This window comes from Empidonax traillii, unplaced genomic scaffold (assembly GCF_003031625.1).
Source record: "Empidonax traillii isolate 1590-97213 ecotype Southwest subspecies unplaced genomic scaffold, ASM303162v1 scaffold774:size298837, whole genome shotgun sequence".
In the NCBI taxonomy this organism is placed as follows: domain Eukaryota; kingdom Metazoa; phylum Chordata; class Aves; order Passeriformes; family Tyrannidae; genus Empidonax; species Empidonax traillii.
The window spans coordinates 132467-150952 of record NW_020955967.1 but is presented as its reverse complement, the minus strand read 5'-3'; the positions used below and the strand labels follow the sequence as shown (position 1 = coordinate 150952).

General features: G+C 40.1%; 1 protein-coding gene across 1 annotated transcript in view; it reads left to right on the top strand.

The window, feature by feature from the left end:
* The window catches only part of LOC114066560 (catenin alpha-3-like), a 173674-nt gene that overhangs the window by 137772 nt on the left and 17416 nt on the right, over positions 1 to 18486 (top strand). Inside the window, exon 7 of the mRNA XM_027901339.1 lies at positions 10505 to 10610. Coding sequence (XP_027757140.1) covers positions 10505 to 10610 — 106 coding nt within the window. The remainder of the gene's footprint in view (positions 1 to 10504; positions 10611 to 18486) is intronic.

Here is an 18486-nt window from a genome sequence, read left to right as displayed (position 1 = left end):
AAACTTGTGTGGTATTTAGAAGATGGATTACTGAGCCATTAGCAGTCTAGCAATATGATCAGATATCAATATTAATAAACATCTGTCCCAGTGGCATAGCAGATGTGCTAGGTGCATATAGTACATCATTCTTTTTTTTACTACAAAATGTTTTAATTACATCTACATCGTGCCTTTTTTTTCAGTTTGCAACACTGAAAATGTAGGGTTTAAAAAAAAAAACCACCAATGTTTTGAGGACAGTTTTCTGATAAATTCTAAAATATGACTCTGCTAATGGAATGAACTGATTTTGAATTTTATTGTCTTTCACTACCAACCTACAGCCTATCATTACAGGTTTGTTGCAGCATTTTGATTCTGATGGCCCTGGTGTGGCTTCTCTTTAGGTTCAATAACATCCTTCATTCCAGTTGCTGTTGAATTTATAATGCAGGGCATGAGGATGGTACAGCTTCATGACTCCCTTTTGGAGATGTCAGATGTCCCAGTTGGGCAAAAATTACCATTGTTTTCTGAAGATAGAACTTGAAAACTTAATAAATGCAGTTATAAGGTTACAGTAGTTAAAATTCCAGAAAGCTGACTCCCTAACTCCAAAAAATTCTGCCATTCCCATTTTCTATATCCTAAGCTTAATTCAATTTCAATTCCATTTAGCACATTTGCAAAAATCTTTTGTCATTGTGATTTTTTTTTCCCTTTGCAAAACATTAGGTGTGCACTCAGACAATTTTGGGGTAATATATATATACCATTATAGTCACTGGTAGCCCAGGTGAGCTTTTTAATCAGACTTTGGTATTAATTTGCATTTTTGGGGGATTTTTCAGATGAGTGATTCCTTTGTTGGGACATCCTGAGTAGTTGAAATTATAATTGTACCACTGGGAGGTCTTGTTTTTCAAGTAGCATTTAAAAGCTATAAATGGTAGCTTGTGGGCACAAGTGTTGAAAAATATAATTTTTAATAGCACATGTTAACACCCAGAAGTAGGATGGCACATGTAAACTCTGAAAATAGTGCGACTGGCCATCGGCAAGATGTGTGAGGTGCAGTGAAGGCATTCGGAAAGATTCGTTTTGGAATCAGCATTTCAGGGGGATGACAAACCCTTCAGTAAAATACGTAACAATAGGAAGTACTGGCATGAAAGAGGTGAAACTGTTGAGCTGTGAATCAACTTAAAGAATCTGAAAAATGATAGAGAGAAGGTGAAAAAGAGGCTTGCAGAGGCTCACTGTATAGGGCTTTAAATGTCATGACACAGATGTGACCACAGCGTGGCCTCCTTTCTAGCTTTTGATGTTGCTACCATTAATCAGTTTTGCCAGTTCTCCCAATTCTCTGCTGCTTCTAAGAATAGGAGTTTCTTTTTCTTTTTCCTTAAAATAACTGCTTCTGAAGACCTGTGGGTAGATGTGCCTCTCAGGGCTCTGCATCACATGGGAAGATGCTTTTTTGCCTTCCAGCTGCCATCTCTCCCCTCTGTTCTTGCAGAAGGGTCCCCAGTGACAGGCAGTCACGGCAGTTCAATAACCTTGCAAAGTGGTTTGGGTTTTCATGATTAGACATTAAAAGCTTGAAGTCATGACCAGCGTGCAGCCTTGAGCTTTAGAAAATAAACCCCTCCCACCCCCAAAAAATAATTCAAACAGCATATTTTTTGGCCAGTTTTGTGATTTGTGAGATCTGGATGAGGTTTTTCTTATTACTACAATTGAAGACAGTCAAGGGGAATGAAAAAATTTGAGATAAGAAGAGTTCAGAATGAAAACTGTTTTGTTGTTACAGCTCTTAGCTTAAATATGTTAAAAGACCTCTCAGCAGTGTTCACACCTACATGGACTGCATAGCCAGGTTCTGTCTTGTTTTTCTGTCTTCAGGTAGTCTCTGACGTACCCTCTGCAGGGAACATGTATCCTAGGAATCTTGTGACCTTCTAAATCTAGATACACTATCTTTACTTGCAAGATAGTCTCCAGCAATTGCTCCAAAAGGGATGTGTGTGTGTGTGTGTGTGTGTGTGTGTGTGTGTGTGTTTGTCTTGCCACAAAATGTATATGGTGTTACCTTCCTTTGCAATTTCTACTGTCAGCTGATTAGTGGGATTGCAGTCAATTGGAAAAAACAGATAAAAAATGCAAGCTCAAGGACAACAGATTGGTCATAGAGCACATATAAATTACATAATTACAGATATTTGGGTATATCAAACAGCTGGCACTATTACCTGCATTCCTGAACCGGAGGTCTCATTCTGTGACTCAAGTTCATGACAGTGTTTTTGTCGTCTTATAGTTCGTAAAAAGGAGCACTCTAAACTCCAAGTTTGGGAGTTTCTATGTCTGTTTTTGTATAATCAGTTTGCTATCTGCTTTCATGTTCAAAAATCTAAAAATCCATTAGAAGTCAGTTCTTCAGTGTCTACATCTTCTTTTGCTACCATCTATTTTTTCCCAGGATTATGTAAAGTGTACCATATATTTTACTCAGGGTTTATGATGGTGTAATTAAAAGCTTCTCTTCCGCTCCCTGTCCAGAGAGTAGTTGGCACCTTCAACCTTTAGCTTGGCCTTTCTGAAATTAAGTGTTTAATTATGCATCTGCCAGAGTACCTAGTGGTCTTCTTCCAGTAGTTTGTGTTTTTAAATTGTATTAACATACTTTGTATAAGTTTACTTTCTACATCCAGAAGTGTTCATGCCTGCTTGAGGCCAGAGTACTGGGAAGTAAGGGGAAGTACTTCCTGCTCCTTCATATATTCCATTCAGTTCATTAAGTGCTAAAATATGTGGAGTCAGATCCTACCATCTCACTCCATCCCTGCTTTGTTCTAAAAAGGTCTGACATTATTGTAATTTTTTTTTAATGACACAATTAAATGAGGAATAAATATCCTAAAAAAATGATAGCATAGAGGTCATAAAGCCATAACCTCTTTCTTTTGGGATTCACTAAGTTTAAGTTGCTGTAACAGGCCTTGCTGCAAGGTATTTCTGAAAGGGTAAGGGAGTAGTCTGGATATACATGTGTCTGGATTTTTTTAAAGAAAAAACTGTAATAGTGATTTTCAGAAGGAAACCTGAAAAACCTATGCAGGCAGGCTGTCAGTGCCCACAGAAGTACCACACACAGTGCTGGCCTGTTGGTAAAGGACAGGACTTGATCCCTCCTTTTCCCTGCACAATCCAGATCAGACTGCAATATAGGCCAATGTGGGCATACAATTTTAATGTTATTTATTCATAACCAAATAGTTTATGCTTACGGAAAGATTTTAAAAATTCCTCAAACAGACGGTCCACAAGGCTGTTGGGTGGTTTTAAAGATGTTAAAATCTCTGGGTAATTTCTGCTCATGACAGAAGAAATAGAATAAGGGAGATTGATGAGGCAAATAGCAGAGATTTCCTGCAGTCACTGAAACAGTAACTGTAGGTGTGTAACATAGTGATTAAAAATAAACAGGCAGCCAAATTAAAGCCCATGACTGGTAAGGTCTGCTGATCTTAGTGCTAAAAATGAAAGTGTCCTTTGGAAGGCTGGATTTGGAAGCAGAAAGAGATGGAGAAGCATCTGAGAGATAATGAGAATAAAAAGGTTTGAGATATGTACAGTTGATGCCTAGTTTAGATAGCAGAACTTGCTCACTTGGGATGTTGTGGTATTCCTTCATTATACTAACAATGTTTGTGTATGGCTGTGAGAAACAGAGCAGACGGAGATCTGGGGAGAGATTTGTGGTGGCACAGGAAAAAGCTGTCTGGGGGAACGACTCTCTACATCTGTAAATTGTTTCCTCTGGAGCTAAACAAAACTTGAGTTTTATAGATGGCATCTGCCTAGAAAGGTATAATCAAACGTAAAAAAAGAGCAGAAATGTTACTTCTCCTTGGTGTTTATTACTTCCCTGTTACCTTTTCTTCTGTAGCATGTCAGTGTTGATTCCTGATGGATTTGTGATCCAGTAAAACTCATTGCTTCTCACTGTCCTGTTGTGTAGGGACTGGCTCTCCATTTATATCTCTGCATTTGATTTTCCTACCTGAGTACATGTCTCCTTTTTTAATTGTACCAACTTTTTCTTCCATACTTTTCTTAAGGTAATTCTTAATTCCAAATCTGGCCTCTTAGCCTATTTCCTTCTTTTTCCTCATCAGTATCAAGTTTAAGCATAGTAAGGGTTTTTTCCCCATCATTCAAGTAATAAATAAAGAACTGAGCAGCTCAGGCACCAGGGCAGATCCCAGAGAACCCAGATTCCTTCTATTTTTCCCTACACTGTGACAGCAACCCTTAGATAACCAGTCTGTCTTGGAGTGTGCTCTTCCAAGTTTTGCATTTCCTTTGCAATTGTTTTATTTATATTCCATGTATTTTTTAGGCAATTAATGAAAATATAACAGAAGACAGTTTCAGATGCCTCTCTGAAGATACATAGTATTTACAGCTTCTTTCCAGAAGCTATAAAAGGTTACTTTCCATTGATCTGACAATATTTATGCTTGAAAAATCATGTGGGCTCTTACTTACCTCTTTGTTATATTCTGGATGCTTCCAACTTGTTTGGTTGCAAACTGATAGGATTTATTGGCCCTGAGCAAACATAATTTGGAACTGATAGACAAAACAGGGCCAGTTGCTGTGCCAGCATTGCCCAGGACAGCAGAGGCTGGGACAGCTCCTATGCAATGAAAGGTACCCAATAAAATCCAGTCCTACTCACATCAGCCCATGTAATACTCATTTACAAAACAGATTTGGTTTGTATTTACCCCACTCTAGCTGTGCTTTTAGACCTCCTCTCCCTTACTCCTCTTCGAGCAAGACACAGACCTGATACATTGCCAAGTGCAGGAGGGCAAAAAGGAAGAGTGAAGAGAAACTTCTGTATTAATCTCATTTTCATTTCCAGAATTGCAGAACAGATAGTAATTTATATGCTGTGTTCATGTTGCCTGGAATTTCACTGTCCCATTCCTGGGTCCATATAATTCAGGTAGTTTTGTAAATTTTAAATTCCTTTTCCAAAAAGAGGTATTTCTACCTACAAAATATTATTTATTGCAGAGAGTTTATGGGCTTTTACTTCATACTTTTTAATGTTTCTTCACACCATCCTTTTTTCACGTGGCTACACTTATATATGCATTACATTAATTTTGTTAAGGAGTAGACCTGCTTCAGTTATTGCATCTGTAAATGTTGAGTGGGGAGTTGGCCTTAGCCAGTTAATTTTGCTGACATTAAGAATTCATTTCTCCTGATTTCCAAACCTTTAAACTCAGACAGGGATAGAAAATGAGTGAAACTAAAATCTTTCTTGCTATATATCCACAGCTATAAAGAAATGGCAAAGGTCAATTTGGGGATCCACCTGTACAATCTATAATTTTTTCCCTAATTGGGTTTACTAAGGAGCTCTGCTATCTCCTGTTTGTCTGGGTGTAACTAGTAGAGATGTGCAACCAGGTGTAATAAAAGGGGGTTTTGTTTATAGATATGATTCTAAAAAGCATACTTTTTCATCCTTTAACACCAAGCATTTCACAGATTTCATCTAAAACTGTGCACATGGAGCTGGGAGGGGCAGGCAAAGCAATTTACAGGAAAAAAATTATTCACGCAGTAAGTTAATAGAGCATTTGTAATGAGTGAGGTGTGAGTCCTGCTTCCTTATCCCTGCTCTCAGGACTGCACACAGTCAGTAGATTAATAAAAGAAAAAGCAAACTTCAGAAACAGCTCATGGAATAGAGATCAGAACATGTGACTGGAATCCAGATTTCTTAGCACGCTAGTACTACAGGCATTTTGCAGAGCAGCAGTGGGAAGGCAGAAGAAAGGAGAAACACCGGGTATGTTTTGGGAAGAACTGCAGGAGGCACAAGTTGGTACCTTGGAATGTAGTGACAAGTGAATTAACTAAATACAGTAGTATACATAAAATGTAATAATTGTACTTGGGAGTATTATTCTGGCTTTGTGAGTAAAGTAAGGGATGTTTCTTACAAAACTAAACAGTGGGAGCTGTCAGGAGTTGCTGATCTAGAAACTAGGACCCATGATGGGGTGGTCAGTGTGTGGAGCTCAAGCCTTTAATGTGACAGTGGCCACTGAGTTGTGTGTTGGGGTTGACAGTGGTCTCAAAGCTTCAAATTCACACCTTGAAGTGCTTTGAACTCACTCCTTAGGTGTGATGGTGGTTTGTGGTATTGGGTGTGTGTTATGGAGGAGTTTCTCTTCTGAGACTGACTAGTCAGTAGAGCTCCCCATTGCTGTTTCTGATGCGGGGGAAGTACAAAACATTTGCTGAAGTGAACACAGTGAGTAGGGGGAAGCCACTCAGCTTTGCTCTGAAACAGCAGACTTTTCTTGGAAAATGTGATGGATGTAAAGTCCTCTTGGATTTGAAATAAGATTACAAGTTTCTTTTACTGTAAGAATTAAGAGAGCATCATTGCTTTTCAGTGTGAAGAACAACAGAAAATAATGCCCGAGACTGATGTCTGCTAATCATGGCAGTAAAATTTATGGAGACAGGGATGGAGTTTCTCTCCAGGCACAAGGTTTCTCTGGGCCTGGAGCAAGAATTATTAGATTGAACAGCTTCATTCTGTCTTTCACATTTATCCAAAATCCTTGGTATGGTACTAATTAACATAGTCCAACTTTTTCTTGTTAGGATTTTACCTGTCAAGAAACATTTATGAGAAGTTTGGGGTTTTTTTCTCCTACATCTTTATGGGGATATTCTAAACTGCTTTCTTTGTACAGAATCCAACTATTTTCCTTCTAGATAGACTTAACTGGACGTCTCTCTCTCATACTATTTATGGCCTATTCCCAGTGTGAGAAAAATAAATATATTAGATCTTCCATGCAATCAATCCAGGTCAGGAGTTTAGAGTCGACTATAGGCTATGAACTAGTGAAATCATTGGGAAAGAATTTCAGTAACAGAGTGTATGAGATGAGGTTTGGCTTTAAACATTTCAGAGACTGGAAGCAGGAAAAAACCAGTAAGATAAGGCTGACTTAAAAAATAATTAAAAAAAATAAATTACATGGTTGCCATAGCACAAAAATTAGAATTATTTTATTTAGGGGATAAGGTGCAAAACTCTATGAAAGAGCAGTTTTGTGATGTTGTTGACCAGCAGATAGTACTTGGTGGGAGGATTTTTTTATCTGTCTAGTTTCTTTATCAGCTGTAGGTGCATGCGCCAAGCTAATGCATGCAGGTCTGTACTATTACCACAATTTGGGATGCTTCAGCATGTGGTGGAGGAGGATCAGGGACTACATCTATAGAAGGAAAGGGATGCTGTTACAATGACATGGTGAGAGAACTAAGTGAAATATCTGGGAAAACATTCCAGAGAGTGAAATGGATAGCTCAGGGAAACAGCCTTCCAAGCAAAGAGTTTTTCATACTTCAAACTTACCAGAAAAAATGCAAGTGAATATAAAACTGGTAGGGAGTTTTATAATGGCTGGGAAAAATAACCTAGCTAATTTAATGGACTTTTTGTGTTTCTAACATCTGGATCCAGGGAGTTAATCTGAATAAGTGGCATTCTGAATCTGCTTATCTGGTGGTAAATCAGGAAAACGGGGAATTCAAAAGTGCACATCTACATCGATAGCATTAGAAGGCAACATGCATTGCAACTGGTAATCATTCACCTAAAACCATGAAACTTCTCTGTTAAATTTAAAATTATGAAATCATTGGGCTGGACCTCAGAAGGGGACTGATACCACGCCATCCCTCACAAGGAGTGTCTGTCTGGTCTTGTCCATTGGCGGTGATACCAAAGCCTCCTGGCTGCTCTGCTCTGGTTCCCCCTGAGCTCAGCACCTCACCTGAACCTGTTTTCCAGAATGTGAGCTCCATCCCAGCTCCCCTATCCTCTATGAAGCTCCTCTGAAGACTGTTACCATTTGTGTCCTAGAGCTTCTCCTGCTCATGCTTTCTCCTTTGCCCCACTAAACCCTTCTGTCTCTCCTTATGTTTATGACACATCTAATCATCCTTTTTGCATATTTTTGCATCATGTCAAAATGTTCTTCATGGAACCCCCTGCCCTGAACTGCAGCTGCAGTCTTACCCAAATGGAGAAAGCAAAAGGAAAGCTTACTTTTCTCCCTTGGGTGGGGCATCTGCTGTTTGTATAACAGAAACTGCCTCACAAACTCCTGTTCAGACTGACCCACTCTATTAACCTCTCTGACTTTGTGAAAAACTACTATATAGGCACTGTCATTCTTTCTTTGTCTCTCTAAGCAGCTAGTTAGTTATGTCCAAATTTAATGTTTGCACTTGTTCCCATTGAAGTATTATCCTGTTTTGTCTTTTTTCTTTCTGTTTCTTCCATTTTGCCTGGTGATTCAGCAGACTTGCTGTACTCTCCCAAGTATTCTTTTCAAAGCACTTAGAATTGCCAAACATCATAATGGTTCATTATGCCATACCCCGAGGCAGTTACACCTGTGCTTTATGTCAAAGGCTCTGCATTTTATATGAAGGTAAAAAAAAGGAGTTGTGTAACAAAGGAGCCCTCCCTATATGTGTAACTTAACACACTGTGATTTCAGCCCTTTTTGATACAAGACTGAGGCAGTCCTAAACACTAAACATTTATTTCAAGACTGAGCTGTGGCACAGAGCTCAGAAGCATCCTGCCCCACATTTCTTAGAGACTCCAGTAGAGAACATGAACCACTGATGCAATTAGGCGGCAAGTGGAGCAGAAGTGTCCAGAACACTCATTGCTGAGGTTCCTCTAATGACTCTCCTGATGACTGTATTTGTGGTGAAAGGAAGTACTTCCTGTTTATTTGGTTGAAATAACCTTTCTTGCGTAGAATTGCTTCATTCTTGTTAAATCTCTGAGGGACTGGCACAGGTACAAGAAAATTTAGTTTAATTGAAGAACTTCACTTTCAAAATACTCAGTCAGCTTAGCTTCAGATGTCAAAAAAGCTGCTGATACTCACAAGAATTTCTGTAACAGAAATAGCCTTGCACTGTGACACCTCTCCTGTCCCATCTGCCCTAATTCTGGGTTGTGTTCACCTTTGGTGTTGTTTGACTGGGTTGGACCTTTCCAGGAGGGTACTGGACTGCTGATAGTTTGTGGAGCACCTGAGGGATTTGCTATGGATGACTGACAGACCTCTGACCTTTGGAACCTGCAAATAACAAATGAAAAACTAATTCGTGGCCTGAAATGGTGGGGAGGGCCAATATGCAGTTATAAGGATTCAGGTATGCACCTAAGGATGGTCTGAAGGGAAAACAGTAGGAAAGGAAAATGAAAGGCATGGGTGAATTTCGAAGTACATCATCCTGGACACAGAGGATTGCGTTTGCAAATTCATTCCCCACGTACCCTATTATTCCATTATAAACTGATCAACTTGCCAAATAGGTTTTTCATAACAAGAAGGTGCCTTTCTGTAGAAAAAAATAACGTGTAAAATACCTGATTCTACGTTGTTCAAAATGGAGGTTCAAAAATTGAGAATAAGCAACTGTAATTAGTCTGCTTTACTCCCAAGGATTAACAAAGAGATCTTTGCTAAGCAACATGATTAATCAGGAAGAGATTAAACGTATCTGCCATGTTGTGTTGTCATCACTGTCTTTTTACTGAATGAAGTGTTTTCATAGTTGTATATGATAATACTTCTAGTCTAAATGATTTCTTTTTACTGGAATGAATGGTAATTCTTCTTTATACATGAAACCATACTGACTTTGAGGAAAAGGATCTTCTCATTTGAACAAAGAAGTGTAGTAATTTTTTTCATGTTGTCTACTTCCTTTGTCTAGTGCAGAACTTGTAAATTTATATAGGGCATTCAGGAATTAAATGTGCACGTGATAAAACTAAAGGTATTCACTTCCTGGCAAATTGTTCACAAGAACTTTACTGGTTTCTAGACTGCAAATTCTGAAGAAATTATGAAATTGTTTGGAAAGTATTTTCAGATGTGGCATATCTATATTTTGAGTGGCATGTGCCAGTTCATTTACAGCCCTGTTCATTATCTCTATTTCTTCTTGGGTGCACCAAATAAATTAAAAATAACTCCAGAAAACAACAGGTATCTATAATGAATCTCTGAATACACTGCTCTGCTGAACTTCCTGTGAACATATTTACTAGAAAATTTGTGAGAGGGGAACTTCATATAAGCCTGGAAAACCAAACTCCCCAAGAAATCTCTTAAAATCCTGATTTGGACTAGGTTGTGCTTCCAGTATGAAAGAACTGTGTGACATCTCTCTGGTGCTTCTGCATCTAGTTGATGCCAAACAATACAGATTTGTGGGACATGAAAACAAAACAGTTGGGGCTGGGGGAAATTTAATTAATGTCGCTTGTGTGGATTAGCTGCTTTATTTAATTGAGTTCTTCTGTACCTAATTTGCATGGATATGATTTACCCTCAGTTTTCGAATAACAGAGTTGCATTTGTTTCCTTTGCAGGGGGAGAGGACCACTGAAGCACACATCTGATGTAATCAATGCAGCAAAGATGATCTCGGAGTCAGGCTCCAGGATGGACGTCCTGGCGCGGCTCATTGCGGATCAGGTGGGTTATTCATGCAGCAGTGCGGCAAACTTGTCCCAAACCCATCCATTCACAGAACCTCTGACACCTAAGAAGGTCACTTACTGAAGTGTTCATGACATTTTTAAATCTACTGTCTAATTTTCTTTCTGTTCTCTCTTTCTAAAGCTGTAGATATATAAATTCCGTCTTAATGTATGTGTGGATTCTCTTCTTCTTTATAGGTATTAATGTTTATATACACGTACACATATACACACACTTAAATATAAGTGTACTTTCACAGATGTGTCTGGACAAATATTTACCTACAGATGCATTTGTATGTATGTGTGAATGTTTGTGAGCTCCCTTAAGCTATAAATGCAACATCTTAGACATTATATCTATATTTATATGTGTGTGTGCATGCATATATATATATATGGATATATTTATATATTGGAACAACTATGAATATACACACATATATAAATATACATATATATTATAAAAATAGATTGATATAAATATATAAAATTATATATATGTTTACATATACATATAATTATATATATATCAAGCTATTGCCCCTAAGCTAGTGCTTAGCTGGCAGCTAAGTACTATGCTCAGTCACCTGGAAAAAAAAATAAACCTCATAGGTTGAGATAAAAAACTTAATAACTTAAATAAGATAATAAAAAAAAAGTAACAGTAGTCATAGTCATAGTCATAGTAATAAGAATAATGATAACAATAATGAAAGAGAGGGAGAGAGAGGAATAAAACAAAAGAGAAGAAAGTGATGTACATACAATTACTCAGCATGTGCTGACGGTGCCCAGCCCATCCCTGAAGAGCAACTGGCCCCTTCCAGGTCAATCCCCCTCAGTGTCTGTACTGGGCATGATGCTCTGGGGTGTGGAATATCCCTTCAGCCAGGTCATCTGTGCTGGCCATGTTCCCCAGCTTCTTGTTCCCCTGCTCACTGGCAGAGCACAAGACCCTGACAACTCCTTGTCTGTCTTCCAAATGTTTTTTTTTTCCCACCCTAATCTCTCTACACAGTTATGGAATCCTTTCTTTTGCTGTACTTGGGTTATCTTCCACCTCTGCCCTTCAGCAGTGACTGTTTCAGCTTCTGAATACCTGCAGTCTTGAGGTGATTTTTTGGTGGGTTTTTGTAGCATTTAAAAGAATTATATATCATCATCATCAAACACAAAGTGTTAGAGCTGTAAGGTCTACTTTGTTTCCATTGGATTTTTAAAACGTCAGGTGGCTGAAAATCCCTCACCAGGAGCAGGGTAACTGGAGCAGCCTGGCTGAGAGCTGCAGTGGTGGCTTAGGAATGGAGCATACCTGCAGCCTCCTCACTAGGTGGGGTTGGTTGTTTTAGGGCCAGGTACTGCCAGCAGTGTAGGGAAATGGCAGTGTGCAAATATCATATTTAAAGTGTTTCTGTTCTTGTACCTTTTAGGCCCGGGGTAGCATGGTATGGTCACTGTTTCCACACCCTTAAGTACTCTCTCTTTTACCTTCACTTCTTATTTTCCTACACAAGGCTTGCTCTTCTAGTATCTATGAAGCAGCAACAGTCTGTTACTTGTCATGTGTCTTCCTGAATTCCAGATAACAAGATGAAGAATTTCTGTTTTGCTTTTCTACAGTTGTGATCAGATTTGTGGAAAAACTAGGTAAAATGTCTTGAGTTCCCATTTGTGATCTTGACAGATATTCTCCCTGCACATCTCTCTTTTTCAGGGGCATTGGACAATAGCTCCTTTCAGGATTTTATCAATTACAAATTGAAATTCAAAACTGTTACTGATATATTGCAGAAACCAATGTGTTATCAAGCCAAAGATGAGTAAGGGTCATAAATCCTTACTGGTTTTAGAATAGGAAATCCACTCTTGCTGAAATATTTCTTGTAGATAAAGGAAAATGTTAGGAAAGAAATATTTCATCTGTGTTATTAAAGTGACTCCAGACTAGGAACATGAACAAATCTTATGTGTGAGGAAAAAGTACTCATGTACCATAAGTGCTAATAATTCGTGTGGGTCCTCATAGTTGCTGGGAAATGTGACATCATTCAAGTTATGGGAACCATTTTACTGAATTTGCTCAAATTATTTCCATTTGTCCTTGCTCAGGGCTTGCAGAGTTGATACCCATGAGCCACCTGAGCCCTGGTATTTATTCCTGTGGCATCTCCTGTTGCATCTGAAGGACACTCGTTACTTACAGGTGGTGTTTGTATTTTAGATGCAATTTCAGGTTATAAGCACTAGAAGCAAAGGAACACATACAATTAAAATACCCAAACACAAATCAAATATGAACCAAAGCAGTCCTTCCAGCTGTGGTGAACACAACTACAGTCACTGTGTCAAACTTAGTAAAAAAAGAGGATCCTTCCCCTTTGTTCCTCCTATTACAGCCATTCTTAATATGATCCTCTCATTCCTCAGATGTTTAGAAATCTTTTAATTTCTATAACCTCTTTTTGCCTGTGCCAAGACATCCTTTAACTTACAAAGCTGTTTTCTCACTGTGGTGTTTTTCTAATCTCAAAAGTATTTTCAAAGACAGCTGTTATTTGGCCAAATTCCCTATGCTCTGCTATCTCAGGGTCTTAAAATAAACTTTGCAATCCCCTGGGCTTTGTTCTCTAGTCATTCTCTGAATTTGGGCCAAACTGGAGGAACCCTTCAAGAATTTGGTGCCCAGACTAGAACATGAATGTCAATAAGATTTTTACTAATGCCTTCTTCAGCAGCATTTAGACTTTTTAGTGGAATGTTTCACATGCCACCTCTTAGTAATGTTTAAATTATGTGGAATTTCTATTACATGGAAAAAATGGATTTGTGTTATTTGCTTCAATTTTTAATTAACTGATCTTTCAAGATATAGGTCCTTCCATTATTCCTTCACATATTCTTCTTGACACACTTCTACACCTTGCTATCAAGCTTGGGCTTCCATCAAAGTATTTGTTACCATTTCTGATACTCTCATTTAATTAGGGCCCATCACTTTGGTGTTCAGCTTCCCATGACTCAAATGTTCCTCTGCCTTTGGAGTTACTAGGACCACAGTAGTGTGTGGCAGCATTTTCAGTGTTCAAAGCTGCACAAAAGGAAGAAAAGCAAAACCATCGCTCTGCTTCCTCCATCTTCCTCAGACCTGAGCAGGGACCCAAGAGAAGCAACCTCTGCGTAATGAAGAATCACTGTTGTATCTCTTTGGCCTTTTCTTATTATTAAAACATTTTCAAATGAATAATTTTGATTCATACTCCATGTAATTTCAGAGACCTGTGTAATTACATCATTCATACTGTTCTTCTGTTAGGAGAAAAGAAAAAACTCCACACCAAACTCTGGAACTTTTTTTGCAGTCTTTTATAACTCATCAGCCGCAACAGAACCTCCCTGATACTATTTTTCTTTCGTTTCATTTTTTTTTTTGATTCCCTCTTCCTGTGTTTAAAGGAAAGGGTTGCAGTGTGGTACAACTAGCAGAATTCAGTTATACTTCAGTCCATGCTCACAGCACTTTTCAAGTGGCTCAGAGTTAACAACTGTGAAAATAATCACAGTACAGCATCAACATCAACCTAGCCAAATGAATCACAAGTACATTGATAATAAATTCAGTTTAAAATAAAATTGTTATAAATTCATTGACAAATTTGTGACCTGGAAGCCATGAGATAATTAAGGCAGTTAGTACATCCTGGTTTGATGGGATGTGCTGAAGATTAAGGTTTTATTAAGAGCCTTTTTGGTGTTCCAGTTGTTTTGCACCCACTACGATCCCAGTAAGACAGGCACTCAGATTATGAGGTGTCATTTAAAATGCTGTTTGCCAGACCTAATTAACACAGTAAGGAAAGCACAGTATAAATAATTCTTACATTCCTGTCAGTGAAGGGAACCCCACGTCGTGTAGCATCCAACAGGCACAGCACACATTTATAGTAGTAGGTCTATGGGTGATTATATCCAGTATTAATCACCATGAAGACAGGTTTGGATTCTAGAGAAATGCTACTGACTTTATTAGCAAAGGGTTGAAATTAAAGCAAGAACAGTATTGTCTACAATCAGAATTTCCAGCAGAATTGTTTGTCTAGACCTCTTGTGCCACTGCTGCGCCAGTGTTCTGCTTCACTTGGGGTTGTGAATATTAGTTTCAATATGGTTTTAATCACTGTGTAATTTTAATTTATCATATCACTTCAAGGTTCCTGTGGATATTCTTTCTATTAGGTAAAGTGCCAATGCATCATTTGGGTGGGGGTCAGTTCTGATCCTTGCAATATGTATGGGAAAAAACCTCCCATAATTTGTGGGGATCTCTAGCTAAGAATGTGAGGCATTAAACTGGTAATCATCAATTGCCTGTGAGTTGATTAAACTCAGAATTTCTTAGATGTCCTTATGTTGCATCCCACTTTCACTAGTGAGCAAGTGTTGCTTGTACCAGATGCTTCTGAGCAATACGTAGAAGATTCCTTATGGAATGTCCTACACAGCACATTTCCTCCTAACATCTGTTGATGGTTCTTTTGGATATGCTATAAGGCATGAGGCTTAAGCCTTTTTTTAAATATTTTATCCTGCCTAAAGTAGTACAGAATGTTGTCTTTACCCCTGCAAATGCCTGCTCTTCTGTGGTGTTGGTCCTTTCTTTGTCGTATCATCTGGTAAAGTTTTACGGATGAATAACAAAAATGAGCCCACTTGGCCAGACCACAGGTACACTCAGGCCAGTACCCTGTTGCTGACAACAGTTAACAGTGAATATTTACAGAACTCAGTGGGATAATGGTATGATACTCCCAGCCTCCAGCAGCCATTCCAGAATTTACTTAACCAAACATATAAAACCTGACACATTAATTTGTCCCTTAACTTCGTAAAGCCACGTAAGCTTTTCATGTAGCCGTTCTGTAACATAGATTTCTGCAACTTAACAACCCACTGTTGAGAATCATTTCCTTGTTTTGTACACAGCATAATTACTTTTAATGACCCCTTGGTTTTGTAATGGAGGAAAGAATACCTGTATTCATTAAAATCTTTGTTGTCTGTGGGGTGTGGTTATACCAGGTGCCGCATGGGGCTTCTGGGAGTTGTAGTTCTAAGACTCTGTTGCACATGCTCAGATGGATGCTTGTATGGGATTGGCTGATATGGTCCCATGTTGTGACGTGTCAGCGTTTGAAACTGCTATATATGAGCTGTGCCTCTTCGAATAAAGGACTCTTTTGTGACACACCACGTTGGTGTTCACCATGGTCCCTATGGGACGTATTTATTTATTATATTAATAACTGCAACATTTGGTGCCCGTAACAGGGACCCAAAATTATCCTGAATCAGGAAAAATTACAGACAGGTGTCAGGTACCAACTTTAATATAAGGACGCATGCCGTTAAAAAGTCACAGGACATCAGGAACCAGGGAAAATAAAAGCCCTGATGGATGTAGGCGGGAAAACTGCGGTGAGCTCGAAGTAAAGGCCTGAAAATCTCTGTAGGAAGTTGCCTACGTTCGGAGAGAACAGCTCTCGAGAAGAAAGAAGAAACAAGAAACATGAAAAGAGAAGAAAAACATCGTCCCAGGTGAGAGGGTGGGAGAAAAGAAAAAAAAAATATAGAAAAAAAAAGAGAAAAAATGAAAACTTTTCATTCACGTGAACCACAGAATATTGCAAAAACCATAAGCTTAATATTGAAAGGACTTTGGAGACAAGTTAACAAACATAAAATAGCTGAACTTATAAAATTGATGAAAACAACTGTTTTAGGTCTGCTAATATTTACAGTTCTTAGTGAAATAGCTTGGGATAAGGGGTGGAAAAACAAAAAGAAAGCAGAAGTAAAGACAGTGGACATTTTAAAGCCCACGCAAAAGAACTCGTCCACAAAGGAAAACCTTGGGTTTCCCCCCCAACAGACATGCCCGGGCAGAGACCTCTGCATGGTACTACCATGCGGACATGGGGAGGGGTACCGACAGCAAGGAAAAAGAACCTTGGAATGTGCCTTTTTGTGCTAAATTTTCGCGGATGCGTGGGTCTTGGGAGAGAGGCGTAGTGTCAGAGATTGGGTAGCTGGCAAGGAGAAACAGACTTTGAATTCCCAAGCCATTGCAGGCTTGCAAGCGCGTGGCAGCCACGCCGAAGCATGGATGGCGCCATCTTGCCAAGGCCAGGAACAGGAGGTGGTGTCTTCTCTTCCTATCCCGTGGCCCTCTTGTGGACTGCCTCTGCTGGGAGCGTGCACAGAGCGTGGTCCGCACCGAGTGCCGGTAGCTAGGCAGCAACTGCTGTGCCTACCAGCAAGAGCGGCGCAATGTTTAAAATAGATAGAGTGGCGTGAAGCCGCTCAAAACCGCGAGCAACGAAGCGGGCAGCTCCGAGACCGGAACCAGGACCATGAGCAGCAGCACCGATGTGGACCCTGCACCTGCCGTGACAGCCCCGCCCATGCCCGCCGAGGGCAACAAGCCCAGCCCAGCCGCTACGGGCAGCACCGCGCCTGGAGCGGTGCGGGGTGGGGGGGCTGGGGCGGCACGGGGCACCGAGAGCAGCACAGCCGGCAGAAGAGAATCCGTGCCAGTGTCTGCGGCCGTGGCCGCTCCCCCGGATGGGGCCATATCCAATGGCATGTACATCCCGCCTGCGGCCAACGGCAACGTGAAGCCCGTGGTATCCACCACGCCTCTCATGGACTTCCCGAGTCCACTGAAAAACTACATGCCCACAATACCACACGTCGTGTCGGGGCGTCCCGGGGAGCTCGACAACCGCCGGGGCAACCCGGAGGAGCGGGGCCAATTTTCACCTGCTGTATTGCTTTAAGAGTTTCTCCCATAGTGGGGGCAGTATCCAGTTCAGTTTTCACTGGTTGTTGTGACATGTGCTGCATTGCTGAGTCTTGAACTACACGGCTAGTACTGAAGAGAGTCTGAAAGTGTTCAGACCATCAATTCAAAATGGAAACTTTATCTGTAAGAAGCATTTGACTATCTGCACTGAGTAAATGGCTTTGAATCTGGTGTGTAGGACCGCAGGCTGTTTTCAGAGCCTCAGAGATTAATACCTGCCATACCAGAAGAACTTCTACCTGAAAGCCAGTGAGGTTTCCGAGGCAACAGAGGTACTACAGACATGGTATTTGTTCTCAGACAACTGCAGGAGAAGTGTAGGGAACAGAACAAAGGACTTTATGTAACCTTCGTTGATCTCACCAAGGCTTTTGATACTGTGAGCAGAAAAGGTCTGTGGTAGATTTTGGAACGCTTAGGATGTCCTCCCAAGTTCCTCAAAATGATCATCTCACTTCATGAGGACCAGCGCGGTCAAGTCAGATATGGCAATGCACTTTCTGAGCCCTTTCCAATAATCAATGGTGTGAAGCAAGGCTGAGTTCTTGCACCAACTTTATTCACAGTCTCCTTCAGCATGATGCTCCAAAGGGCCACGGCAGACCTCGATAATGAAAACGGTATCTACATTCGACATCATACCGATGGGAGCCTATTCAACCTAAGGCGACTGAAGACCCACCCTAAGACCTTAAATCATCTTGTCCGTGAGCTGCTTTACGCTGACGATGCCACTCTTGTCGCCCACACAGAAATAGCTCTGCAGTGTTTGACATCCTGCTTTGCAGAGGCTGCTGAGCTTTTTGGGCTGGAAGTCAGTTTGAAGAAAACAGAAGTTTTCTATCAGCCTGCTCCTCAGGAAGTCTCCCATCGTCCCCATATCACCATTGGTGAAACAGAGCTCAAATCAGTCCAGCAGTTTAATTACCTGGGAAGCATCATCTCCTCAGACAGTAAGATTGATGAAGAAATAGACAACAGGTTAGCAAAGACATACAGAGCTTTTGGT